General features: G+C 39.3%; 1 protein-coding gene across 7 annotated transcripts in view; it reads left to right on the top strand.

The window, feature by feature from the left end:
• Positions 1 to 27,531, top strand: part of EML5 (EMAP like 5) — a 110,109-nt gene extending 82,578 nt beyond the window's left edge. For 2 of the 7 annotated variants that reach the window (XM_048485168.1, XM_048485174.1), the window contains 16 exons: positions 2,036 to 2,044; positions 6,041 to 6,119; positions 7,682 to 7,811; positions 7,970 to 8,068; positions 9,412 to 9,432; positions 10,990 to 11,163; positions 12,792 to 13,000; positions 15,062 to 15,219; positions 16,620 to 16,734; positions 17,633 to 17,821; positions 18,035 to 18,207; positions 19,126 to 19,288; positions 19,453 to 19,556; positions 20,059 to 20,212; positions 20,762 to 20,862; positions 21,375 to 27,531. In XM_048485168.1, coding sequence (XP_048341125.1) covers positions 2,036 to 2,044; positions 6,041 to 6,119; positions 7,682 to 7,811; positions 7,970 to 8,068; positions 9,412 to 9,432; positions 10,990 to 11,163; positions 12,792 to 13,000; positions 15,062 to 15,219; positions 16,620 to 16,734; positions 17,633 to 17,821; positions 18,035 to 18,207; positions 19,126 to 19,288; positions 19,453 to 19,556; positions 20,059 to 20,212; positions 20,762 to 20,862; positions 21,375 to 21,411 — 1,915 coding nt within the window. In that variant the 3' untranslated portion in view covers positions 21,412 to 27,531. The remainder of the gene's footprint in view (positions 1 to 2,035; positions 2,045 to 6,040; positions 6,120 to 7,681; positions 7,812 to 7,969; positions 8,069 to 9,411; positions 9,433 to 10,989; positions 11,164 to 12,791; positions 13,001 to 15,061; positions 15,220 to 16,619; positions 16,735 to 17,632; positions 17,822 to 18,034; positions 18,208 to 19,125; positions 19,289 to 19,452; positions 19,557 to 20,058; positions 20,213 to 20,761; positions 20,863 to 21,374) is intronic. The other 5 variants (XM_048485172.1, XM_048485170.1, XM_048485169.1 and 2 more) reach the window with 4 other exon arrangements.
• The last annotated feature ends 28 nt before the right edge of the window (positions 27,532 to 27,559 follow it).

Below are 27,559 nucleotides of genomic sequence, written 5' to 3'. Positions count from 1 at the left end.
GCCTTCTGATTTGGATACGAAATGTTCTAGGACATCTGCCCTGGCTTCCAATTTGTTTCCAGGCCTGATTCATGATGTTGGAATCTATCTTTTAAGCCCTTAAGGATCAACACACATGCAGGACCACTTCCCTTGCTATTAACTTGTGTGTAAAATGCACTGAGTCTTACCGCATCTATTGAATGTGTCTTCATATAAGGCTGCAAGAGCAGTTGCAAACTAAGCATCAGTATTTCTTAGTTATAATCCAGTCACTGAAAAATGACCTTTCAGAGGAGGTCTGATAATCAGCCTCCATAATAGAATTTAAGAAGCAATATAAGATTAATTTTTTTGAATAGGCATTTCATGATTAGGGGCAATATTGTGTGCTTGGACAGGAAGGATTGTTTTTATTGATATCGATTGCTTTTATGAAGTTGTGAATCGCTTTTAAACATATAAAGAAGAAAAGGCAATATACAAAATTTTAAATAAGAGGTAAAGCGTGTTGTACCTGTCTAAAAACTGCCTAAATTATTTAATTTTGATTTGTTCAGGACCAATTATAGTTGCAAATGACATTACAACACTTCTTCCTTCTAAGTGGCCTTTGTGGTTTTATCTTAATATAATGAATTTCTATGAATTGTTTTTATCTTCACTTAATGTTACATGGACTTATTCCTGACTGCCTTCCAGTTTGACTAAATTAACTACCCTTGGATTTACCTTTTTAATTCTTCTCTTGTATTAGTCACACTTTCTTATGTTATTTGTTTCACACAAAGTGATCCTTTATGGTCCCTCTGCAGCCAATCACACATTTACCTCTCATAGCCTTATACATAATTACTTAAGAAATAAACACAGGCTTCCTAAACCCATCTCATGCAGTTATCTCTACTGCCCTTTGTTGGACAATGCTGAATCTAGTTAAATTGAAACTCTGGCCCCTTCCGCACATGCAGAATGATGCGCTTTCAATGTACTTTGCAGCTAGATTTTACTGTGCAGAATAGCAAAATCCATTTGCAAACAATTGTGAAAGTGGATTGAAAGTGCATTATTCTGCAGGTGCAGATGAGGCTTTAGCTTTTCCAACAAAATTTAGAAAAGGGAGGAACAGTGATAGTGAATCGTTCACAGCAGGAATCTCGCTTGGGAGCAGTTGTGCTTCCCTATACGTCAGTGAAAAAGTGTAAGTTTCTCCCCTCATGACAGATGAACTTTCGGTACGCAAAAATAACTTAATATAAGAATTAGAAGAGTGTCCTGGGATTACCCAAAGTAATCGATCTAGCCTAATTATAAAATGAGCACAATTTTCTCAGTTCCGTTTTTTTACTCTAAAAGTAATCTTCCTTGAACAAAGATTTTCTATTTGATTCATTCCCTTTCTCTAAAGATATTGTAAAATGTGGATCTACACATTATTACCAGAAGTGCTGTGAAAACTCAGCCTCCTCATCACAATTCTGTGGTAGACAACCTGATAAACCAAACATATAATTGCTACCATTAGCAAGCTTACTCCTACACTCCCTTTTCATTCTTCTCTACACCTCAAATGACTACCCTTCAAAATGCCTTCCCCCTCCTGTTATTTTTCTTTTGTGCGACCAGATTATTGCTGAATAGTCAGTCAGACCTCCCCATGTTTCTTTTCTGCACATCTATTTGGTATTTTTAAGAGTGTGGCATGGAGGGATTTTGAATTAATTCAAAATGCGCCTGTAAGATAATGGCCTGTCAGAACTTCGTATATTCATAACATATGTGTAGTCTCATTCTGTCTGACAACGTCCTTGAAAATCAAGAAGGAAAAGAAACTCTTTCCGTTCTTTAATCAACCTTAATCAACACTTGGATATTGTCAGTGGAAAAACAAATAAACACGTTTCTGTATATTATTCTTTCCGCTTTGGAAACTTTTAAGTAACTTACTAAAATACTTTTAAAAAAATCTTTTTAAACACACATGTCACCCAGTCAGTGTTCAACCTAACTGGAATAAGTAATCAACTGTCTTTTTTTTTTACCTGCTGCTGAAAAGAGGTTCCAGGTAACACTTTCATTTTGTAAGGCCTATTCCATATTTCAGCATCCTCTTTCATTTCCTGCACACAAAACACTGACCGTCATTTCAGTGTCACTAACAAAAGTATGCCTAATCCTAGTAAGTTGTATGTTGACATACAACTTTTAGTATGCATTCATATTTCATAAATACTCCACTTCCATTTGTTTTTTGTTGTATTTGTCAGATTTTAACATTGTTAAAAAGTTGTGCTCACATTAAACAACATATTATATATTTTCTTAAGAATCTCTCTTGCAGTTTTATTTTAACACTCTTAGTACACAGAGGGAGAGGCAAATGTATGCTTAAAGGAAGTTATAGGGCCAGCAGGAAAAGCACAGAAATAGAAGTTTGTTTTCTTTATAAGCTGGGAAACAAAAGGTAACAGAAGTGAGGGCTTGAAGGATGTCTAAGCTGTGCTAATGAGATAGAATTGGATTGAACCTAGAGAGGGACGCGGCCAGGGCAAATTCCAATTATATGGAACCAGAAACCAAATTTGAAGGTGCCTGGTTTCAGATATTGACATAGATTCAGTGTGAAGTAATAGATATGCTAAGGACAATAAGCAAACTGGTTGTTGTGGGTTTTCTGGGCTGTGTGGCCGTGGTCTGGTAGATCTACCAGACCACAGCCACACAGCCCGGAAAGCCCACAACAATCAGTTGAGCCCGGCCATGAAAGCCTTCGACAATACAATAAGTAAGGTTTCTTGGGGAGGGGGTTAAACAAGGTTGCATGTTAATGGCCACAGGGGATGGTTTTTTGGGTGAAGGAACATAGATAAGATTACTGGAAGTTCCTAATTGTTGTCTAAGCCCTTCTGATTCCCAGACTTATTGGGGTGAAGCATTATCTCAGACATTTTTCCCTCTTCCATGAACATCCTAGAGAACTGTCAGCTAGCATGGCTGAATTAGGTGTAACTGCATTCTTCATTTCTGTATTCTGCATTCTGTCATTTGCCTGAGTCTCATTGCATCATTCGCATTTAAGCCTCATGCACACTGAGGGATGGGAAACAGGTTTCAGAACTGAAATGGGGGCTAGGGATAACAAAATGGGGTGGGGGGGTGGGGTTGCCTGTATTTTTTTAAAGATAGAATTATATGTACATGGCAAACTCACATGTATGATCATTGATCTGGTAGGTTCCCCATAAACCTACACACGTAAATGGGTTCAATTTCTGAATTATGTAAACTGTGATGCATCCCTAATTAGTATCCCAGTAAATATTAACTGTTGCTGAAGAGAGGACGAACTTCTTGAATGGGATAAAAATCTAGCTTTAATGAAACTGGGTTGTGGATACAACCAGTGCATTTTCCTTTTGAGAAGGTTCTCTTACAGAAAATTGATGTGATTCTTTTTACATTTATTCGAGGCAGCAGATAGCCCCTGACATGCATAATAGAATCTTACTGTTCACTTTTTTTCATTAATTACCTTTGAGCCTGAAGGTAATTTGGTCCGCTGTTGTTAGCAGGCTGTATACTAACTTTGCATTTTCAGGCTAGTGTTTAGAAACTGTACCTCTTCCTGCTGTAATGTGTGTGTGTTTTGGATAACATGATTGTCATACCTCATATTTATATGAAATAATACAAACTTCCTTTTTGTGGTGGTGAGATATTACATGTTGTGCCCATTGTTCTCAGGCGCCACACAAGTCTTTTCCTGATACATAGCTTTCAGTTTACACAAGGGATTACATGTACTTGGAATATTGTGTGATTCCCCACTTCTTGGTGCATCAAGAAGTTCAGAGGCACAGCTTTCCAGAATTGGTTTCCTTTGAACGAAAGGGTACTAGGGACTTCTAAAATCCAGTGGTGGAACAAGATTTTACCCTTTGGATCAGATTTGGGGTAGGATCTCTGCTTTCTTGTAAGCATGCCTCAGGATCTCCACTTGTATACTACAGAAATGGCGCCATGTGATGAAAAGACTGTGGTGGGGGTATTGAATGAATTGCAACATGACAAGGGGACACTGGCATGACCCACCCAACCCCAACCCCCAAAAGGAGGGGAAAACCTTCCACAAGTTAACTATTTCTAGCAAGCAAACCTTACATCATCTGAAAGAGTTTGGAGTTTCATGAGGCACATCCATGAGGCACAGATGGACATATACTTACAAAAGGGACTTGCTAACTTTTGCATACTCCAAGCAAGGAAATTTCCTTGCTTCTGGGGTTGAAGAAGTTGACAGAAGTTCCCCATCTGTTCTGAGACTGAGCTGTTACCTTTGATAAGTACCTGCCATTTCCTTCTTAAAAGAGGAATGGGCAGTTTTTGTTGTCATAGTTGGAGGAGAAGCATGGTATGCTTTTCTCAAATAAAGTACCTCATTCCCAATTTCTGAAGTGACTGTTTCCAAGGCAAAAAATGTAGATTGAATGTGATAAACTTCTGGAAAGCTTGTTCAAAGAAGAAGAAGGTAGACAAAGTTAGGAAAATATAAAAAACAAACAGGGGGAAAGTATTATGAATGTAAGGGGATCATTATTACAGCTTCACTCAAACCCAATGATAGTTCTAACCTATAGTTCCATTAAAATACTTCAAGAGATATAGGTGCCATACAACAACACATGAATAACCATAATTGTGAAGCCAAAAAGTGAAGCAGTGTCTAAAACCAAGAGCTGCATTGAACCTGAGGCTCAAGTCAAATAACTTATTTGCCCCACCCCCTCCATTAGCCCCGGATATCGTTTTATTTGCTGGGATTTCCAAAGCACTGTGTTTCTTTGCTACATTCTTATGTTGCCTGGTTTATATTGTTATTAGGGCTGCTGGGCGAAGGAGTGGGGGAGAAGTTCTGGGGGTCCTGATGACCTAGTGACCCATGTAACCAGCTAAGTCATTTAATTTGTGTTTGCAGGTGTTTCTGTTGTGTCTGAGTAGGGCCTAAAGGAAACTGAGGGTTGGAGGGAAGTAGCTTTCTGTAGCCCTAGCAGTTGTACCATAGACATATACAGAGTTCAGAACAGCACTTAGCAGTACCCATATCTCTGGTCCATCACCAAGCATTGTAAGTCAAGTTCAACACCATATGAACCCCCTTCTTTTCACTTGAAGCCCAAGCCTATTCCTTGCCCTCTGATTCTGTGAAACCACATCAGCCCATCTTCAGATTACCAACTAATCTCTACTGCACCTGCGTATATTATCATTAATTTCAATAAGTGTTGTATTTGGATCTGAAGGTCTCTGCCATATAGCTTCATTCCATCACCTGCTTGTCACAATCTCTTCATTCTGCTGGTTGTGGTGGGTTTTCCGGGCTGTGTGGCCGTGGTCTGGTGGATCTTGTTCCTAACATTTCGCCTGCATCTGTGGCTGGCATCTTCAGAGGTGTATCACAGAGAGAAGTCTGTTATTTACCGTGTCCAGTCATTCTTCATTCTGTGTTCTTAAATGAAAAATAACAAAAAAAGAATGACTGGGAAAGTTTTAAATCAGTTGACACAGGATATGAAATCTGTAAGGTACACTAAAACTTTTCTGGAGGGGGAGTTTAATTTTTGAATCCTGGGTCAGTATCTGGCATTCATCCTTGTTTACTGTCCAGTAGTATTCAGGAAGGCCAGTAGCCGAAGGTGAACGAAGAAGGGAGTGAACAAGAGAACTAGGAAAGAGGAGTGATAATCTAGTAATTATTGGGTTAGAGAGGAAGATGAAAGAGACAAATTGCTATGAAAAGCCAGGTATACTTAATTAGTTTATAAGTAAAACAGAATTAAATTAATGTTTTCAGTGTTTAAAGAATATGGAATGGTGGTCAAAACAAATGATAAAATACAAATAATCGAGCAACCTTTTTGTTTTTAAAGTTGTCCATGTGATGCTGCATAAAGACTATAGAAATGTAACAGTTTTCTCTATCCAGGTGGCAATTCAGAAGATACTGTTTTAGTACTGAATGGGTGACGGACAACCTTTTCTTATTCACAGTTCTTTGTTTCAGACCACCAGTTAGTAGGGCTTTGCCTCAGCCTGAAAAACTTCAGACAAATAATGTTGGTAAAAAAAAGAGACCCATAGAGGTAAGGAAAACTGTTATTCTTTTCAACACCTGCCTTTAAACTTTAGCAAACGTCCTTATATGTAATTGAACAAGGGCTGGAATTGATTATATACAGGATATAATCAGTATATTACAACTCACTTCCAACCCGCTTCTTCACGCCGGCTGTCACTGCCGGCATGTCACAGCATCATCCCCCTTTCCCTGCCCACCATCTACTAATCCCCAAACACCAAGCCTGGTGGCATATACAGGAAGGGGGGGGGGACCAGCCCGATCGTCCATGTGGAGTTCAGCTACCCGAGCCCTGCGTAGAGAATCATGGCCCCTTCCTGGTTTCCCAAGCCAAATAGGGCTTGGGAAACAAGGAGGGGGTAAAACTAGCCCGATCCTCCATGCAAGACTCAGCTAGCTGAACTCCACATGGAGGACTGGGGCCCCTCTCCTGTTTCCCAAGCCATGGTAAACAATGCAGGGGAACAGCCCACTCTTCCGTGCAGGGTTCAGCTAGCCTTTTCCTTTTTTCCCAAACCATGCCGCCCTATTCTGCCCACCCTTTCCCCCTGTCTAGAGCCCATTTTATTTCATTTTAAAATGGGCTTTACTGCTAGTAGAGATATAAAACGGGGTTTGAAGAACTTCTTTAAACAAATGTCACAAACATGCTGAGTCAGCGGAAAAATTAAGCACGGAGTTATCCTTATTTATGTGCTGTTCTGTCATTCTTTCAAAAATATGCAGAGTGAATCTTTCAACAGAATTATGTACCAAAAGGTCAAGAACAAATTAACATTTAGGGCAAAAAAAATCACTTATAAAAATTATCGAAATACTATTATATAAATTCTGTGTAGTTCTTGACCTTTCGGTACTTATTATAAATTGTTGACCTTTTGGTACTCAAGTTGGTACTTAGTTCTGCCCCCCTTTTGTTAGTGTTTGACTCTTGCAGCAACCAGATAGTATGTCAGAATGAGTTGGCAGTATGGTGAAGAGATTTAGATGTGGATGAAGAAGAAGAGTTTGGATTTATATCCCCCCTTTCTCTCCTGTAAGGAGACTCAAAGGAGCTTATCTCCTTTCCCTTCTCCCTCCCCACAACAAACACCCTGTGAGGTGGGTAGGGCTGAAAGAGATCTGAAGAACTGTGACAAGCCCAAGGTCACCCAGCTGGCTTGTGTTGGAGTGCACAGGCTAATCTGGTTCCCCAGATAAACCTCCACAACTTAAGAGGCAGAGCGGGGAATCAAACACATTTATCCAGATTAGAGTGTGCCTGCTCTTAACCATGCGCCACTGCTGGAGTCTCCTACATGTAGAATTATTGGGGGTCAGATCCTCTGCTTCCCCTAGACACATAAAAATACAGTAAGTCAGAAGACTATTTTGATATATGTGGGCATTATTAAAATGAAGAAGTGCAATTCTGTACAGTTTCACCCTTCAAAAAAAACACAATTGGATACAGTGGGCTCAGACAAGTGTAACTGTGCTTAGGATTTTACTGTTAGTCAAACAGTGAAATATCCTTTCCCCACAAGAAAGTTTTAAAGCTCTGGTGATTGTTAACCTGTTTCTTAGGATCTAATGCTGGAGCTGGTGTTTGGATACCGAGGCAGAGACTGCAGGAACAATGTACACTATTTGAATGATGGTGCTGATATAATTTACCACACTGCATCTGTTGGGATCCTGTTCAATGTGGCAACAGGTAGGAATCTTAAACGGCTTTTTAAAACATGTCTTCTAAATCATACCTGTCATATTTGTATAGAACTTGGGAGGGGGGGGGGGGTTGGTTTTAACTCTGCTTTTCTTTCATGCGTTTGCTGTTGTACTTCAATTAATGCATCCTGTTTCCCCCTTTAGGCTCTCAGTCTTTTTATCAAGAACATACTGATGATATTTTGTGCCTCACTATAAATCAGCATCCCAAGTTTACCAACCTTGTGGCTACTGGCCAAGTAGGTATGTTTGTATTTTGTTTAAAAAACAATATATGTCTATGTATATATAAGCATGAACAGTCATGTGAATTCATGGATATAAAAACACATTTGCTTATGCTGCTTCTGTTTCTATAAATGTTACTCAGTTACCTGTGCCATCTACATTTTTATTTCTTGAAGGATCACTGGAACAGGCTTTTAAAATTATTGATGCTTTCAAAACAGCCAACGCTGATTTTCATTGAAAATCATTTTTAAAATGCTGAGCCCCATTTAAACATTGCTTTACTTTTAGCGGGTTTTTATTTTTTATTTTTTGCTTAAAGCACTGTAAACCAAAATCCAAAATAAATTCAGCATTGCCTAGTGCTATTCTAACTAGAAAAAAGTCCATTATTTTGGCATACAGTAAGGCCTCACTGTAGGAATACTGAAGAATTTTGTGTGGACTACACATGAATTCATTGCACCTACACATATGCACTTGCGCATACACGCAATGTACACTGTAGGCTGTGTCTTCCAGTGGTAGTCAAGACACACAACAAAACTACCCCAGTATGAGCTATTTTATCCTTCAATAGCTGATCATCTTATCTTTCTGTTGTGATGATGATTGTAACACACTTGAACTAACAACGTGTGATAAAACAGGGTAAAATGTTTGCCCATATCTTCCAAGTATCTTCAGCATTTCTTTTTTCTAAACAGATTGGTGACCATTCTCTTAAGTGGGGGGGGGGGGGGGGATAACCTTGAATTACAAGAACTTCTGTGAATTGAGATTAGTATGGCAGCAGTTGTCTGCCTACTGTCCAGCAGGTTTTTCCAACTTTGTATTATCCTTCGTATTGAATTCATCAATTATCAGAGTGCTGTTTCCTCAGTCACATTGACTAAATTATGCAGGGCCAAAAGCAATCATGTGATTTTTGGATTAGAAAACATTTGTGCAATTTATTAATTAATATGCCAGTTTCATTCTAGGACACAAACCATTTAGCCTAGGTTGGTGTCGTGAAATGCCCTAATGTGTATATATATATAATGGGTGTGCATGGATTTTCCTTGTACATAACACAGTGGTTCCTGCATTCAGTGGAAGGTAGTTATCAAATGAGTGCATCAGAGTCAAGTTCATGCAATCACTAACCAACATATTTTGTATATCCTGTTCTTGGAAGAAAAACTGAAATAACTAACTAGGTATAGAATAGATTTTCAGTTTAAGTATAGCTGCCGAATAATTGATACTGCAAGACAATAATTCTGTAATCAAAACCTGTACTGTATGACACATATACTTTAGGTTTTTTTCTTCATTCTGGTTGTAATTATTTTTCTGCTGCTTTTCCATTACAGGAGACTCAGCAGATATGTCAGGTAAGGGAAACTAAATTTTAACATCTTCAGGTATAACTAGGCTATTTTAGAATTTATCTACAGTGTTGTAGATAGGTAACTGAGTTTATTTCCCATTATAATATTAGAACAGAGTAGCATTAATTCATTAGCACAAAACACAAATCATCAAAATATATGTATTTGAAATTTACCTTTACTGAAGTCAGATTATTAGTTTAATAAATATTAATTTATTTCGGCATTTCCCCCCCCCCCCGCCCTTTGTTTTGACAAACAATAAACAACTTATAACATATATGTTGCTTTGTACATGTTCATTCAGTTTTTTGGAAAATTATTGGGGCTGAGATTACTTTTATTTTAATTGTAATTGCTTACTGAAAAGGCCTGGGTGACTGAATTAAAAAAAAACCTTTCATGTTTACACTATTGCTGTCATGCAATTTTACCAGTCATCCAAGCTAATTACTAATGGCATCAAATTTATTTTGCGAAATATCATTTTGTTTCTTTGGAGAGCTGCAGTCTTAGCAATAATTTGCCTCAGAGTTATGACCCTGTACATTTGTTACCACTTGCATGAATAGTCGTCTTGTGTAAGGCAGTCACCTCAGTTGTCCATCCATAGAAAGAATGATATGTATGCCTGCATACATAGAACAATTGTTGTTTCGTTGTATTTCTTATCCATGTGATTCCTATGGCTATGACTTTACATGCTACTGAGTTGAGTAGTGAACCCTCGTAAAAATTAAAATTGTGATATAAGGCATGTTTCAGGGAAGTAGCTATATCATGATGTTTCTTTGTCCTGGGACATTCTGATGGTGAGTGAAAAAGGATAGTGTTGAGGAGCCAGTATTCCATGGTGGCCTTTTTAAAAAAACAACATGGTTACACTCCACGCTTAATCAATTATCTTTAAAACCACTGATTTAAATGTAGCTATAGAATGAGGTATTTCTTCAGTTTACTACACAGATTACTTGTTCTGTTACTACCTGGTATTCAAGCATGAAACTGTCAGCAAATGAATAATGAACAGAGTCCCTACCAGTATAGAGCATTCAGGATCACAGCCTTAGATGATGTTAAGTGTAGGATATAATCAATATATTGTGTTTCATGAATAGTCCTGTTCATGGAGGATGTTCAAAACTTTGTGGAAAATGAAATTAGAGTCAAATCTTACCAACTGAATTTTTGTAAACGGGTGGTTTTGACTACTGAAGCGCTCCTGTGCACTCCCGATTCCCTTATTAAAGAAATGTGCATGTGACAGGGAAGTATTATATATGCATATACGTAAATGTATCAATCTACTATTTGGCACTGTGTTCCGAGGTCTATGAGAAATAGGAGTGACATTAAGAAAAAAGGCTCATGGTTGGATCTTCCTGGACTGTGCTGACCCTTGTCAGTCTTATGTAAATAGCAAGCTTTGATCATGCATAATGACCTCCTTGGTGCTATTGCCTTCAGGAGGCAAGGTTAAGCCTTTATCTAAAATAATGTTTAAAATCTTATACGCTTTGACTAATAAAATACATCATTGCTGTTCTTATATTTATTCAGCGACTGCACCTTGTATTCATGTGTGGGATGCTATGAACAAGCAGACAGTGTCTGTCCTGCGATGCTACCATTCGAAAGGAGTTTGTTCAGTCAGTTTTAGTGCCACTGGCAAGCTTCTTCTATCTGTAGGGCTGGATCCTGAACATACGATCACCATTTGGAAGTGGCAGGAAGGTAGGAGAGGGTTTTGTTTGTATTACACAAGTCTATTCCTTGTGAATCTCTGATATATTTCCCCAAAAGATGTATTACTTCACTCTGAATTGGTCACCTGTTTCAGAAGCAAGATCTGCAATATATATGCAACAATTCCTTTCCCATTCTACATAAATATCCATTTGTACCTTCAGGAGTTAGTTTACCTTGATTGAATTATGGGAGCTCCAGCACATGCTGGAGGGGTATGTGTGCGTGGGAGTTCTTGTTAAGGGCCATTTCACTTATCTCACATGTTCAAACTTGCATTTTTCCCCTGGTGTACACAAAATGTGTTCTCTGGTATCTTACTGTATATACTTGTTTATCTGTGCTAAATAGGTGGAGCTGATATTGTACCATGTATAAGCTGTCAGTTTAGCTACAGACAGTAAACTTAATTTGATGGAATGGTTTGATATGATCTTGCTTCTTCACAGCAGTAGAGGCACCCAGTTTTTAAAGCAGGCACCAACACCAGCCAACACATTCTTTGGGTTGTCGAAGGCTTTCACGGCCGGATTCAACTGGTTGTGGTGGGTTTTTCGGACTGTGTGGCTTCGGTCTGGTGGATTTTGTTCCTTTCACCTGCATCTGTGGCTGGCATCTTCAGAGGTGTATCACAGAGGGAAGTCTGTTACACACTGTGTCCAGAGAAAAGGGAATGTTTTGGGTATATATTGTCCATGTCCCAGGGTGGGGAACCAATACAACCACTATCAACCACATCCATGTCCCAGGGTGGGGAACCAATACAATACTATCAACACTGATTGGTTCCCCACCCTGGGACATGGACAATATATACCCCAAACATTCCCTTTTCTCTGGACCCAGTGTGAACAGACTTCCCTCTGTGATACATCTCTGAAGATGCCAGCCACAGATGCAGGCGAAATGTTAGGAACAAGATCCACCAGACCACGGCCACACAGCCCGGAAAACCCACCACAACCACATTCTTTGGGCTTAATTACTTGATGGAGAGCTTGAAGGGTAGATTGCTGTTGCTATATCTGCTTTTGTGGCAGCATAATGTTTGGGCTGATTGAAATTCATACATCTCAGTTATTGCTCTGTGTGCAGTTTCTGAAGTTCCAAGCTTCTGAGGTCATCAAATGTCTATGATACCATAAGGAGAACATACATAGCATACAAGTAGAGACTTAAGATAAGAATTGGTATGGCTGAGTGGCAAAGAAACTCATGAAGACCCTGGTTTGAATCTTGTCTCTGCCACACACTTCCTAGTTGGCCTTAGGCAAGCCATCAGCATCTGCACTGTGGGATAAAAATACTGGTGTACTTTACACCATTCCTGTAACAGTTACAACGTAGTAATGTCAATCACTTTAAATTCTCTAAAGCAATATATAAATGCAAAACCTTAGTAGGAGTCATTTTGTTTTCTTTTTAAAAAGCAGCTAACAGGAAAGCCTAAATGGAAGGGAACTAGCACAACTGTAGACAACAGTGATATCGGAACTACAACTTCCCACAGTCTTGAGAAGTTTAGAAAATTACATTAAGTCCAGTTCCTTGATGCTACCTGTTAGGAAGATTATCAAATGTAACTTTAAATGCTGTTTTTTCCCCCTTTCCACTAGGTGCCAAAATTGCCAGTAAACCTGGTCACAATCAGCGTATTTTTGTAGCAGAATTCAGGCCTGACTCAGACACACAGTTTGTTTCAGTAGGAGTAAAACATGTGAGGTTCTGGACCCTTGCTGGGAGAGCACTTCTCAGTAAGAAAGGACAGACAAGTTCAATAGAAGATGCACGAATGCAGACCATGTTGTCTGTTGCGTTTGGAGCTGTAAGTAACTTTTAGGAGATTATTTTTTAAATGCCCATATTTCATAAAACTCTTCCTGGTTTTCTGCCATAGTAGCTTGATTTACTTGATTCTTGAAGGCTGTTATTTCTTTTTAAAATAGATTATATGAAGCAAGACACTTTAGATGCATAAAATACTGACTTGTTTATGTTTCACTAATTAAACATTTGACATTATTTTGGGGATATTATAGTGAAGCTTCAGACTTCTCTGATTGAGGCTACTTCTATAGAACTTGGAATAATACAATCCTTTGGTCCCTTAGCAGTTATTTTTCAGATTAACTCTGGGAAATGGACATAGGTGGTGCTGTATTGATCAGTGCATAATTTATCAATTCATTTTGAAGCTGTTAGAACTACAAAGAGAATCATTGGCTCCTTCTGCACATGCAAAATAATGCACTTTCAATTCACTTTCACAATTGTTTGCAAGGTTGTTCCTTAGTTTCACTGTATATAGCTTGCACCTGAAAGTAAAATTCCTTCTTTGAAGTGAAGCTACTGTGTGGTGTGGAGTTATTCGTCTGCCGTGCCAAGCCATCTTCAACTGCGCTTATCTTACTCTGGTAACGCACCTTTCCGCTGATAAACCGCCTACTCTGTCAGATTTTGCTATTCCACACAGTAAAATCCAGCTGCAAAGTGCATTGAAGGTGGATTGAAAGTGCATCATTCTGCATGTGCGGAAGGGGTCATTCTTCTGTTGTATTTCCAGTGGGTTGATATGAGAGTTATTAATTTGTATAGCAAAACGAAAATGTGGTTTAGTGTAGCCATAGAATGACTGCACAGTCATTTTGTAAGTAGCCATCATACTATATATGGACATCAGATTCTGTTTATTCAGGAGAGAGAAGCTAGTGGGTGGTTCTTCTTTTCGATGGGCCCCTTTCTTCTCGGGATGTCAGTTTAGGGATTATAAAGCCAAAGAGGAAATGTGAGGCTACCATCTTCATGAAACAAAGAAAACCACAGGTTGGTGTATAGGGAGAATTTATTGGTACAAATACTGTACTCCATATGTTTGAATAAAATAACTTCCTCATAAATGAGGAACCAATAATGCAGAGTAAAATCAGTGTGAAAACAATAATACCATTCATTGAAACTTTTAGTTAACTTTTTAACTCAGTTACAAAAATGGAAAATATGAGAGTTTAACATTATGCAACACACATCTATCTAGTAACATTTTCAAATGAATCATTTTCGGATTAAAACAATCAGTCTTCTAAACTAGATAAGTGTTATTAATATATATTGGCCCAAATATCCATCCATGTGACGCTATAACAGTTGGGGAGGGGGGGGCTACCTCGCAAGTAATGCTGTCCAATCACAAAACAATAATATGATTACAGATGCCTTCCAAATTCACATGTTGTTTCTCCCTCCTCTTTCCCTCCTCACTAATTCTACCCTCCTTTCCCTGGTTGATATTTACTGTAGTGAAGAGTTATTCGTGTACTAAATAGTTATTACTAATCAAAGTAATACAGAAATCTAATCAAATTAATATGGAAATGTCGCCAGAAGTTCTCTTTCCTTCTTTTCCACCCTGCCAAGTCTGATACTGTGGTTGAATGCTCTATTTGTACAATGAACAGGTTAATTCTGTTACTGCTGTTTTATAACTGCCTGATTATCTAGCAGCTCTTAACAGAAAATTCTTCATATATCGTAATTTAGAAGCTCTCTGATGGCTGTGTCCACAAGATGACACAATGGCCAGATCCATCTTCTTTGCATATGGATTATTTACCTTCCTTCTGCATTTACCCCCATCCTTTGTACACCCCTGCTGTTTTTAGAAGTCATCCTTCTAAGACTGTCCTCCGCATAAAGTGACCTGATAAATTAGTACAATTGAATGCCGCTTCCATAGGAATTCCTAATTCACAAAAACCTGCTAACCTCTCAGCTGAGGTCCAGAATCTGAATTTTAAAAACTATGTTAGAAACCCTCAGCACTATAAAAATGTTTATTCCTTTTTGGAAATCATATAATAAAATTATCTTTCCCTCCCTCCCCTTTCAGAATAACTTGACATTTACAGGTACCATCAGTGGAGATGTGTGTGTTTGGAAAGAACATATATTGAATCGAATTGTGGCCAAAGCTCATAATGGGCCTGTGTTTGCAATGTATACAACACTGCGAGATGGCTTAATTGTCACAGGAGGCAAGGAAAGGCCGTGAGTTCTGGCTGTATAAATATTATTGTAGCAAATTATGTTAAAGTATTTCCACTTTCAACTGTTTACAGTTAGTTACTTTTTATGTAGGAGCCACGTGGCGTAGTAGTTAAGTTCTTGCACTGCCACACACACGGTCAGGAGTTCGAGCCCCCTGTGGGTCAGATATCCTGGCAGCTAGCTCATGGGCAACTCAGCCATCCATCCATTCCTTGGTCGGAAAATGAGTACCTAGCACATAGGGGGTAAAGAATAGCTGGGGAAAGCAATGGCAAACTACCCCACAAAAATGGCTTGCCTATGAAATCACTGCTTGCAGTGGTACCCCAGGGTCGGACACGACTGAAGGGGAAACTTTACTCTTTTACTTTACATTTTATGTATGTATAATGATAGCTAAAGCCTGTTTATCCACATTAGCTTCTCTTGGCACAGCTGCCATGGAATCCTAAATCTGGTTACATATCAGGCAAATTCTCTACATAGATCTGTAGTATAAAGCAGCAAACTGGCTTGCATAGCTTTAAGTGGACTTTCAAGAAGTATGCTTGTGAAATAAGTAGTGACTCCACATCCTTTAGACTTAATGCAACATGATTTGATTCATGTTGGAGTCTTCTTCTGCACAGTCACTCCAACAAGTCATTCCAAAACAGTTATTATTTCAGAATGTTCTGATTTTCTGCTTTTTTAAATTCAACCAAATATCCTATAAAACAGTCATGGGTATGTAATTCAGAGCATGGTTCCCTTGAAAGTTGATTTCCTGCATTTGTGGAGTTCACATGGGCTATTAGCCATATGGCTTGGGTGCCTTCAGCAGGAGGAGAGAAGTAAAATTATCCCCCTTCTCCTGCAAGTACCAACTTGTGTGACTCAAGAAGCACGAGGGAGAGTTCACCCTCTTTTCCACTCTCAGTACAGCCTCGGAGCTCAAATGGCTATTAGCCCAGGTGGGTGCCCACAACCTTGGAAGAGGCTGCTACAGGGAAGAATGCAGGCAAGATTTGCAAACCTCAGCACCTTCTGCTGACCATTTGTGACTTAAAAGAACTGGATTGCACCCATGTTTAGAACAAGGAAACAAAAAATTGAATAATTTTATTCTTATTCTCATGTTTCCATTGCAGTGTGACATGAAATAGTTAAAATTATGAAATAGTCACAAATTTGAAAGACATCTTTAATGATCATGAATAATATGAAAATAGGGATTTGTCACTGAGCAAAAATCCATGCACCTAATATAGTGTGGAGGTCACTGTAGCATATTTTCAAACTGCAGTTTCAAGTATTCATTTGTGGAGCATAATTGTGGTATTCACTTGATGATTTATGGCACATCTTTGATTACCTGAAGCAATTTTACCTAATAATCCAATCTGTAATGTTTTCGTTAGATCCAAAGAAGGAGGGGCTGTAAAACTATGGGATCAGGACCTGAGACGATGTCGTGCCTTCAGATTAGAGACTGGACAGATAACTGATTGTGTTCGCTCTGTATGCAGAGGGAAAGTAAGTCTTCTTGGTCACTGTAATGACCACATTTTAGGATTATTGTGTCACAGCCAGATATACAGGTTCATGCTGTCCCTCCCACTCCAGACTCCTAGATGGTCTCTACTGTTGGTTTCATGTAGAAGTTAAATAGCATGGGGAACAAGATGGATCATTTCAGGACCCCAAAACATAAATGCCCCAGGGTTGAGCAGCAGTCCCAGCACCACTGTCTGGAACTGGCCAGCCACATAAGAGTGAAACTAGTGAAGCACACTGCCTCTGGCTCCTAACCCTGCCAGCCCCTCCAGCAGGGTACTGTGGTACTGAAAACTGCCAATAGAATCAGCAGGGATTCACTCAGCTTGTCACTGTCCTAAAGAAGGTCAGGACAGCATAGGGTTAGGAGTTAGGGTACAAAATCTAGACCTGAATCTAGATTGAAATGCTACCGAATGTTAGCATTGGGTGGGAAATGCTACCGAATGTTACCGAATGCTACCAAATGTTAACTTGGGTGGAAAATACACTGAACTACCTGGATGTATCAATTCACTGTTTGTTTTTATAGCCCATTTGGTGCTGTTATCATTATTTTCCTTACAGGGATTGTTGATATATTTTGAGCTGGTAGCTGTGTTGGTCAGGAGCAGAACAACTAAATCCACGTCTAGTAGCACCTGTGAGAGGAACAATATTTTTGGGCTACAAACTTTCGAGTCAAAGCTTCACATCGTAGGAAGGGAGCTTTGGTTCTTGAAAGCTTATACCCTGAAAATATCGTTGGTCTTTGAGATGCTGCCGGACTCAAATCTAACTAATATCATACACGTTCGTACATTTTAAGTTATTCATAGATTCTCAGGTTACTCTTCATTGACAAATGACGCACTAACGATGTCCATTGTTGTTTCAGGGAAAAATTCTTGTTGGGACAAGGAATGCTGAAATCATAGAAGTTGGAGAGAAAAATGCAGCATGTAACATACTAATTAATGGCCATATGGATGGGCCTATCTGGGGCCTGGCAACTCATCCTTCTCGTGATGTTTTCCTGTCTGCTGCAGAGGATGGAACAGTCAGACTCTGGGATATTGCTGACAAAGTAGGTGTAAAATAATATTAAGAAGGTGTAATAATTTATTAAATCATAAATTACAGAGATCAGTTGATGAAATGCTTAAATAGCCTCAAGAACTGAATGAGTATGAGAGCTAACAATAAGTCAAGATACAACCTTGCTTTGCTCTCTTGAACACACATAAATAAAAAAACATTTCATCTGTGTTTCTTCTTTAAAAAAAAAAACTTCTCACAGAAGATGATGAACAAAGTCAGCTTGGGCCACGCAGCGCGTACTGTGTCATATAGCCCAGAAGGAGACATGGTGGCTATTGGCATGAACAATGGAGAATTTATTATCTTGTTAGTGAATTCTCTGAAAATATGGGGGAAGAAAAGGGACAGAAGATCAGCTATTCAAGATATCAGGTGAGGCATCATGTTTCCCGGGTCTGATTCTTGATTCCTGAAGAAAGGTAACCTGCATATGGAACTTTGCATGCATAATGGTATAATGTGCTGTATGTGCACACATCCCTTGGAAATAGACAGCTGTGACACTGTCAGTAATCTGTTTGAGGAGACGGGACCACTGTTTGAAAGGTGCATATGCAAGCCAGAAAGAGAAAAAAGGACCTGGGAAGTGATATAGAGCAAATTGGGAGAAATGTGACCGTAAGAAATATAAACGTGTGAGTATCTGCAGCAACAGAGGGCAGGGGGAGCACTATTATAAGTTGCCCCAAGCAGCCTGAATAATCCGGACTAGCCCGCTCTTGTTGTATCTTGGAAGCTAAGCAGCGTTGGCCATGGTTAACACTTTAATGGGAGACTGCCGAAGAAGACCAGGCCATGTTTGTCAGTCTCTTGCCTTTAAAACCCTGTGAGGTCATCATAAGTTGACTGTGACTTGACTTAAATTTCTGCTAAGGCACCCCAAGTCTAATGGAGTCTTCCAAGGCAATAAGTTGCTTGGCGGTAGCGTTTCTCGTACAGTACAAAATAAGAAAGACAAACAGAGGAAATGAGAAAAAACAAGATGGGAGGAGCCACATAGTATGCGGAGAGAACTGTGCATCTCTGGACACAATAAAATACCTCAAATGAAACCAGACCATTAAAAGGTATCAAAAGGAGAATATATTGAGCTGGAGATATTCATGCAGATCAGGATGAAAAATACTGTGTTATTTAACAGTCTCAGCATATACTGTGAAAAGTTTTATACTACTTCATGTAAAATAATTATAGGTACATAAAAATTGAAAGAAAAAAATTGTTAATCTCATATTTTGCTTATTGGTTTGTGAGCAGCAGACATTAATTTGAAGATGTTTATCTGCTTAGGTTCAGCCCGGATTCGCATTACTTAGCAGTGGGTTCCAGTGAAAATGCAGTGGATTTTTATGACCTGACATTGGGACCTAGTCTTAACCGAGCCAGCTACTGCAAAGATATCCCTAGCTTTGTCATTCAAATGGACTTCTCTGCAGACAGCTGTTACCTTCAGGTAAATGTAGTTGTCCTACAGGTTTACTTTTGTACCCTTTCCAAGATGACATCATTTCCCACTTGCCTTTTACCATAATTTAAACCTAAATATAAATGACTATCTTAGAAAAGATTCAGAATAAAGCAGTGTCATGTATTCAAGCTGTTTATTTATTCTCAAAGGTGTCTACTGGGTCTTACAAAAGGCAGATTTATGAAGTGCCTTCTGGAAAGCAACTCCTGGATCAAGCAGTGATTGATAGAATAACATGGGCCACTTGGACCAGGTAAATCCATTCTTGCTTAGAGCTATAACTATATGACATAACAACTCCCATCTGAAAAAGAACTGCATAAATCTGTGTAGTCGGTATTGTTCCTACTTGCAGTTCCTTCATACTTTATGACATACAGAACTTTCACCAAATAAAGTTTAAAACAATTTGACTCCCCACAAGCATAGCTTTACACTAACAGTGCAGTGCTTTGCTATTGGAATGCAAAGAATAGAGAATGATTCTCAGTTCCACAACAGGGAAAGAGCTTTTGAAAGAGCAGGTGGAAAGTGTGTATGTGTATAATAGGAATAAATAAGCAAGATGATGCCTCTTTTGTTATACACGGTAGGGTAAACAAATTTTTAGGTTGTATTGTTTATGTTTAATTGAGTTCTAACAATATTATCAATCTGTGACAGCTAAATAATGTGCTTGTGTCAAAAACTTACCTTTGTCCTCTGGATCAAGACTTATTTTTTCAAACAGCTTCTCTTCCTACCTTTGCTTTCAGCGTTCTGGGGGATGAAGTTGTTGGGATTTGGTCCAGACATGCTGAGAAAGCTGACGTAAATTGTGCCTGTGTTTCTCACTCGGGAATCAGCCTTGTCACAGGCGACGACTTTGGCATGGTCAAATTGTTTGATTTCCCTTGTCCGGAAAAATTTGTAAGAAACTTTTGCTTGAACATTATGCACGTTTTCCCCCACTACTGTGATATTGGAGTAGGAGACTGGCTGGATGCTTTCCTTTGCTACTTAAAAGCAGAGTAACCTGCTTGAGCTCCAATATCCTGTTGGTAGACTGACTGTTTCCTGAACACCACTGCAGAAATATTCAGCTCAACCAAATAATCTGGACTCCAGCCAAGCAAATTGCTACTCATGTAGGGCAAATTGCAGCTATCCTTGGCTGAGGAAATGCTTAGCTGTACAGGCCCAGCCTTCGTTCCCTCTGATTCACCATGGGAGCCCAACATGTAGAGGAACGCTGTATTGCTTTCCCCCAATTGGAACTGCTGACCCTAGACTTGGCCCGAGAGAAACTACTGGCCCTAGACTTGAAAAGTGAAGAGAGAAGCTGGGATGCTGCTGCAGTAGGGCTTGGTGGGAGGCAATAAGAGAGAAAAGTTTAATATTAGCTATGCATAAAAGCAGGGAGATGATGCAATTGAAATGAGTAGTGCTAACATGCAACCTTTTTGTTCTGTTTTAAAGGCAAAACATAAAAGATTTATGGGTCATTCAGCCCATGTGACTAACATTCGCTTTACAAGTGGAGATAGATACGTTGTCAGTGCTGGTGGCGATGACTGCAGGTATGGAAATGTTTTCTCACGTTTTTCTCGCAGAAAAACGAACTCTGGAGACTAACATTTTTTTCACTGTTTTGTTGAAGGCTTTCACGGCCGGAATCACTGGGGTGCTGTGTGGTTTCCGGGCTGTATGGCCGTGTTCTAGCAGCATTCTCTCCTGATGTTTCGCCTGCATTTGTGGCTGGCATCTTTGAAGATCCTCTGGAGATGCCAGCCACAGATGCAGGCGAAACGTCAGGAGAGAATGCTGCTAGAACATGGCCATACAGCCCGGAAACCACACAGCACCCCATTTTTTTCACTGTTTCCGAAAAATGAATTAGGTAGCTAAAAGAAAGTAGTCATTAAAGTAAATTAGCAAAAACAAGTGGAACTTCTTTAGTGACCACTGGCACTGTTTCAAGTGATCTTTAAATATATTTGGGAATGGATATTGAGGATTTTTTTCTCTTTTTAAAATCTATGACCAGGCAGTAACTTTTTATGTCTCCTTTCACTTCTGTTTAAAAATGCAGCTTATTTGTTTGGAAATGTGTCCATATGCCTCACTAAAAGACTTGGAGACCTTCCAAAGAGGACACTGCATGAAACAAAGAGGCATGAGTGCCCCATGGTTGCAATGAGACATTCTCCTGTGCCCTGCATGCTTCAAAGATATGGTGCTGATAACAGACAGTCGTCTGCCTGAATGACTAGAGTCTATCGGAAGGATGGACAGCTGCAAATTTATCCAGTCTAGTCACGTATCTGATAGCTTACATCTGTTTCCCACTCACTGCCAGATGCTGAAACACACGGATGAGAGGAAGAAGTGAGTTTTAGCTGGATGTACAAATAAGATCTCGGATCTGTAATCAAGAGACGTTCTTTCTGACCTAGTGCTGTACAATGTGTTTACTTTCAGCATGAATGTTTTCATTAGGTACTGGGGACTGATTCTCACAAGAATAGAAAACTCCTTATTTTACTACTGAAATGAAAACCACCTTGCCGCTCTTAAAAGTGTTTTTTTTTTTTTAAGTAGATGAAATAGAAAATATTTGACTGGTCCAGCAAAAGTTTTGTCTGGTTCATCAAAAACAAGCAAACAAAACCCCAAGAGTGAAATTTATTTCTAGGACCTGCAGAATTCTATTTTTTTAAGGACTGGGTTGTTGTAATCATGTCTGGCGAATGCTAGTAGGCATATATGAATCGCATAAGCATTACATTAGTTCTGTGAGCAGATTCTGATTTTGCTCACATTGTGAGTGCCTTGCCCACAACCTAAAAGTCTAACTCCAGTTTTTGCCTTGTGAATAAAAATGTTCTCAATGGAAGAAAAAATGGCTGTGTTTTCTTGCAGAGCTGTGCTGCTGGAAACACAGACTACAAGTTGATTATTTTTTTCGTATTCATAAGTCGATGAAGCTTTGAGTTGTCACCAGATGCAAAAACATGATTTCATAGCAATAGAAACGATTGATTTTATTATCACAGCATCACTTGGAAGATTCACATGTCTTTTGGAAACTGATTTTTCTACAAATGGATAAGACTAGTTGAAAAGGTTTTAATCGTATTCACTTGGTCATAAGCTAGTTTAAACGTGCAGCCATCTGCGTTGTGCAGCACGACCACTTGGCTTTTTTCTGAAAAATCATGTGGATTAGAATGCCAAAGTCGCCCAACAGAATGCTTGGAAAGAGTGGGTGGAGAAAGCCACATTTTTATTATTGTAGCCATACTGAATGAGAGCATAGCCAAGTAATTAAATCTACATCACATTAACTTGAGTGTTCCCTATGATTCTTCTTTAGCACACAACTATCTGTACTCTTCAACACAGTTGATATGACAGACTTTTTTTCCCAGCTAGTGTGATTCCATAGTATGCCAGGTGTTTTCCCCATCACAAAGAACATGTGCAGTGAAGTGTTTGATTATAAGGGTGGGTTGCACATGCAGTTTGTTTTCATTTGTCCATCCCGTTGGGACCAATGCCAAATGCTTCCATCGAAGCCCTGTTCCTTCTTCCTTCGCAAACTTTCAACTAGATCAGCAGTTAATTGGTAGTTTGTATTATTTTCTGTCAACCGTTGCTTCATACTGCTAAGTTTTTCTTTTCATTCCACACACATGAATGGTGATCTGAAAGTTTATACTGAAGCAGAAAGAGCGATCAAAAACACAGCAGTCACAGGAGGAATAGTGTGTAGTGAGAACTGCATTGGCTTTAGATTGGTAATAAAACCAACAGGCCACTAAAGGACAAACTGAGATTGATTCAATGAACAAAAATGTTTTCGACTATCATGTGATGACAACCGAATGAAACAGTTTTGTCAGAAAGGCCTAACTCACCACTAGAGACCATGGCCTCTACTTTTGTGCAAGAAGGGCTATTTTCTGGGCTAAACGAAGTTGGAAGAAAATAGTTTTTTTGTTTTGCAGCTTCATCCATTTCTGTCTCTGTTACTAATGCTGGATCCAGAGTAAACCCTAGGCTCTTAACCAAGTCCTTTAAGCCCCAATGAAGATGGGAAGCATAGTGTCCTTTAAGACTTCAGTTTTCCCAACCAGCATTACTTATGACTTGTTGGGGTGCACTTTCAGTTGATTGCTCTTAGTTGTTTGATCACAGTAGTGAGGTGATGGCTCAAACCCTCTACTGCATGACCCGGAGATCTGGGTATAGAGCTGGGTGTTGATAGCATATTGATGATGACACCTGATTCCCAGAATTATGAATGATTTCCCCTAGAGGTTTTATAGAGAGACTGTGTGGAGAACAGAATTAAAACCAGTTAAACTTTACACCAGAAATACCTAAGATGGCTACCTTCTTGATGGCATTCAACCATTTAGAACAATTGGCCATGCTGGCAGGGGCTGATGGGAATTGTAGTCCATGAACATCTGGAGAGCTGCAGCTTGCAGACCCCTGATTTAGGGCTCCTAAGGTTAAACCACTGGTTCCCTACAACCAGGGCGTTGTCTGGCTATTATTATTTCCCAGATCAGCATGAGAAGCTGCCCTCTATCCTTACAAAGGATTCACAGACCTCTAAGAGTCACCAGACCTATTTGAGAAAGGGTGGTGTAAGCTACAATTTTTGATCTGTGTAAATCCATGAATAGTTTAGTTGCATACGGACTTCCCTCAGCTTGGATACATATCTACTTTTCATCTATTTGCGTGTTCCCTGTATCTAGTTATCATGAAAAAAAAGTACTGATTTGAACACTTTACGATGTCCCATATTTCTCCTTATGTGGGGGACGTAGGTTTTTCTGGTGATCATTCGGTATGTGGATTCAAGATGTTTTGTCATATGAATATTTTTACAGGTTGAGGGATCCTTAATAGTTTCCTAATAGATTCTCCCGCAGCACAAGTTTTAAACTCTGGCTTTCAGAAGGCAGGGGCAGCAAGAATCTAACCCCTAGCAGCCACAACCTACCAGTTTTACACAGTGACAGAAATTGAACCTCCTTTGATTGGTAGTTCCCACTAGTCTTTCGGCAAGAGCTCTCAAAACCTTATACAAGCATCCTAACATTAAGATTACATTTTTGAGACTCTGTAAGCATAGTAGCAGCGTTGACCAACTCATACAGGCAGGTGGACCAAGTTGTGTATGTATGTGTGTGTGTGTGTGGGGGGGGGGGGAGATTGGGATGACCTGGGTGGGAAATTAAAGTTTGTTACCGAGATCTACAGCCCTTACAAACTGTGGAATGCACAATTTTCTATAGTGCACAGACTGGGAGGCACATGTTGAGAACTAGCTTGTCCAATGCTTGCATTTTTTCCTGGCAACTCTTGATGCCTTCCAAGAACCGGTGATTCTAGGTAACCATTTGTGCTGAAAACAACTTGACTCCGCCCCATACATTATTTGGCAACATGGTGCACATACTGAGGATACATTTTAGCTTGTGGGGAAAGTAACAGCAGCTAGTTTAGAAATACCTGTCTTCACAGATTCTTTATCTTGAGCATTATAATGTATTATTAATCAACATTATTTTTCCCTAATGATAAGATACAGAAAATATGTAATATATTCCATTATTAAGATTGCCCCAAAGAAGAATCTGACATGGAGCTCTAATAATGACTCCGGTGTCAGAAGGTCTGTATAAAGTAAAGCAAGTGTAGAATTTACCTTTCCATCTATGTCCGATTCCTAGTTGCAAAATTGTAGACTGCAGCATATCTGGCAATTAGTGAATGTTCTAAGAATTCTGTGAACTGGTTCTTAACTGACAAAAGGTTGCATGACATCTTGCACAGACTAAGTGACTGGTTTCACTGGGTTTTTTTTAAAGCTTTGGTGCTGTCAAATAATAATTTTCACACTTCTAAGCCTATTTTTCTTTTACTGCAAATATTCTGGCATGTTATCATGCCTTTAGGATTTGGGGGGGCAGCTGCTGTAATTTAAATAATCTACTGATTAAATGCAAAGCTTCATCCAGCTACTGGGTTACATTGCTTCTCCAATGTAGTTCCTTGACAGGGTTAAATTAAATTTTTCATTTGCAAGCAAGATAACATTTTAGGTTCACCTTTATATGAATATGAATCTCCATTTGGACAAAAATGTCATCCAGCTGCTTATTGGAAACCCCATCCTGCTCTGAACTGACGTGTCCTTCTGACCACATGAACTGGACACTCACTGTGTGTTTTTTTCTAACCAGGGAAGAAAACAGCTCTGACAGCCGTCTCTGAATAGTACTTTGGCTGTGATACTTGACAGGTAGCGTTTGGCACATTGAATTACACAGGTTCAAAGGAAGGAAACTTATATTTTTAGGAGGGCCAATTCTGATTCACAGACAGGATGCCAAGAATGAGTATTTTACACCTGACACTTGTTCAAGATAAACAGGCCCATTAAGAATTTTGCGAGCATGGCATATGTAGGACAGGCACTCACAACATCTGGCTTCCCATCAACTCCGGTTGTTTTACAGAGCAATCCTATGCAGTTACTTCAGTCTATAGCCATTCATTTCAGCAGGCTTAGACTGGCATGACCCTGCATGCCCTGTTAAGATTTATTTACTTGATTTGTCTCCCACCTTACTCCACAATGGAGACCCAAAGTAGCTTACCACTTTCCCCTCTTCATTTCATCCTCGCAACAAGCTTGCGAGATAGCTGGGGGCCTAAGAGAGCGACTGGCCCCGGCCATCCATCCAGCTTCTAGGGCAGAGTAGGATTTGAACCAGTCTCCCAGATCCAAGTCCAATACTATCACCACTAGACCACCCTTCCTCTGAGGGCACACGGGAGGTTCGACAGACCTGATATTTCTGTCTGGCTGTGCCTGGGAAAACAGAGCGGGGAAGGGGACTTGCCTTGCACCTGACATGCCACATGACAAGGGAGGTCGGCTGAATTTGATATCATGGTCCTGATACCGAGTAATGCCTCCATCTGAAAAAATACATATTAGAACATAGACAAAATCTACATTGTTAGTAACAGATTACAGGTTATGTGGGTGAAGTGGGTTATGTGGATAGAGGCAGTGCACTTTCTATTCTGCCTGTGAACTCTACAAAGCGTGACTACTCTAATCTTCAGGGGGGCCTACCCACTTGGTCACTATCATGTACTCTGAACTAAGTCGGTAGAATTTCCTTACGTGTAAAAATGGTTTTGATCCAAGATAAGTAGCGCTGGAAGTCAAATCAGATTAGCATGGGGAATAACTGCTTGGTTTGTTGGGCCAGACTTTTTATGACTTGAGTTGGGAACAAACTCTTCTCTTTGCCAGTTAACGTTCTAGTTAAAATGCATACTGGGCTGAAAACAGTAGAAAAATGGGCACAAATTTAAAGACAAGATGCTGAAGCCAGCTTCCTGGCCTAGAATCCAGACAGCCCAGCAAAAGAGCCAGTCGTTAACATTGTGTGATCCTCCTGGAGATAAAAACAGCTTCTTTCTCTTGGAAAGCATTTCTATTAGATAGTGAAAGGAGACTGCAATTAGGAGACATTATGTCAAGACAGCTGATTTTCAGAAGCCCACAATGGTTATATCAAGGACTGCTTTCATTAGCTGAAAACAGCATTTTCTTATTATCCTTAATAAAGGAAACGTCATTCTTTTGCCTCTCAGTCTATCTGTCTGTCTGAATATATGATTTCATTCAGTTTACAATTGTTGGTTTGCTTTCTGCATCTCTGGAGTGTATCAGACAATCCTTACTTTAACCAAAAAAAAAAAAATTAAATCTTACATCAGACAAGTCCAAAGGTGTATTTTAATTTGATGCTGTAATAAAAATCTTGGGTTTCCAATGTGTCCCCTTCGGGGTTTTCATCATAAAGAGCTAATCCTTCTGATCATTCAGTCCTATAGTTTGTTATTTTAAAAGGTGTATTGATTAAGCCTTTTTTTGCATTAATTAAATGTTTGTTTTTTTAAAAAAAATAAATATGAACTGAACTTTTAAGTATATTATCTGCAAAACTAAAGATTTCAAGATAATTTCCTGGTGTATTTAAATTTCAGAATTCAATATATTTGTCATGTCTGCATTTGAAATACCGAGATAATTTTGTTTTCTGATATTTAATGTAAATATTTGTACAAAATACTATCTTTTGTATATTTTTGTGAATGTAGTTCCCCAAAAGATACAAAAGGTTTAATAAAAAAGTGCATTAAAATTACTGCTTCAGCTTACATTATTCGAAA

The sequence above is a fragment of the Sphaerodactylus townsendi genome, linkage group LG02 (assembly GCF_021028975.2).
Source record: "Sphaerodactylus townsendi isolate TG3544 linkage group LG02, MPM_Stown_v2.3, whole genome shotgun sequence".
Taxonomy (NCBI): domain Eukaryota; kingdom Metazoa; phylum Chordata; class Lepidosauria; order Squamata; family Sphaerodactylidae; genus Sphaerodactylus; species Sphaerodactylus townsendi.
The sequence above is the reverse complement of the archived record's forward strand: the minus strand, read 5'-3'. Positions and strand labels throughout refer to the sequence as shown.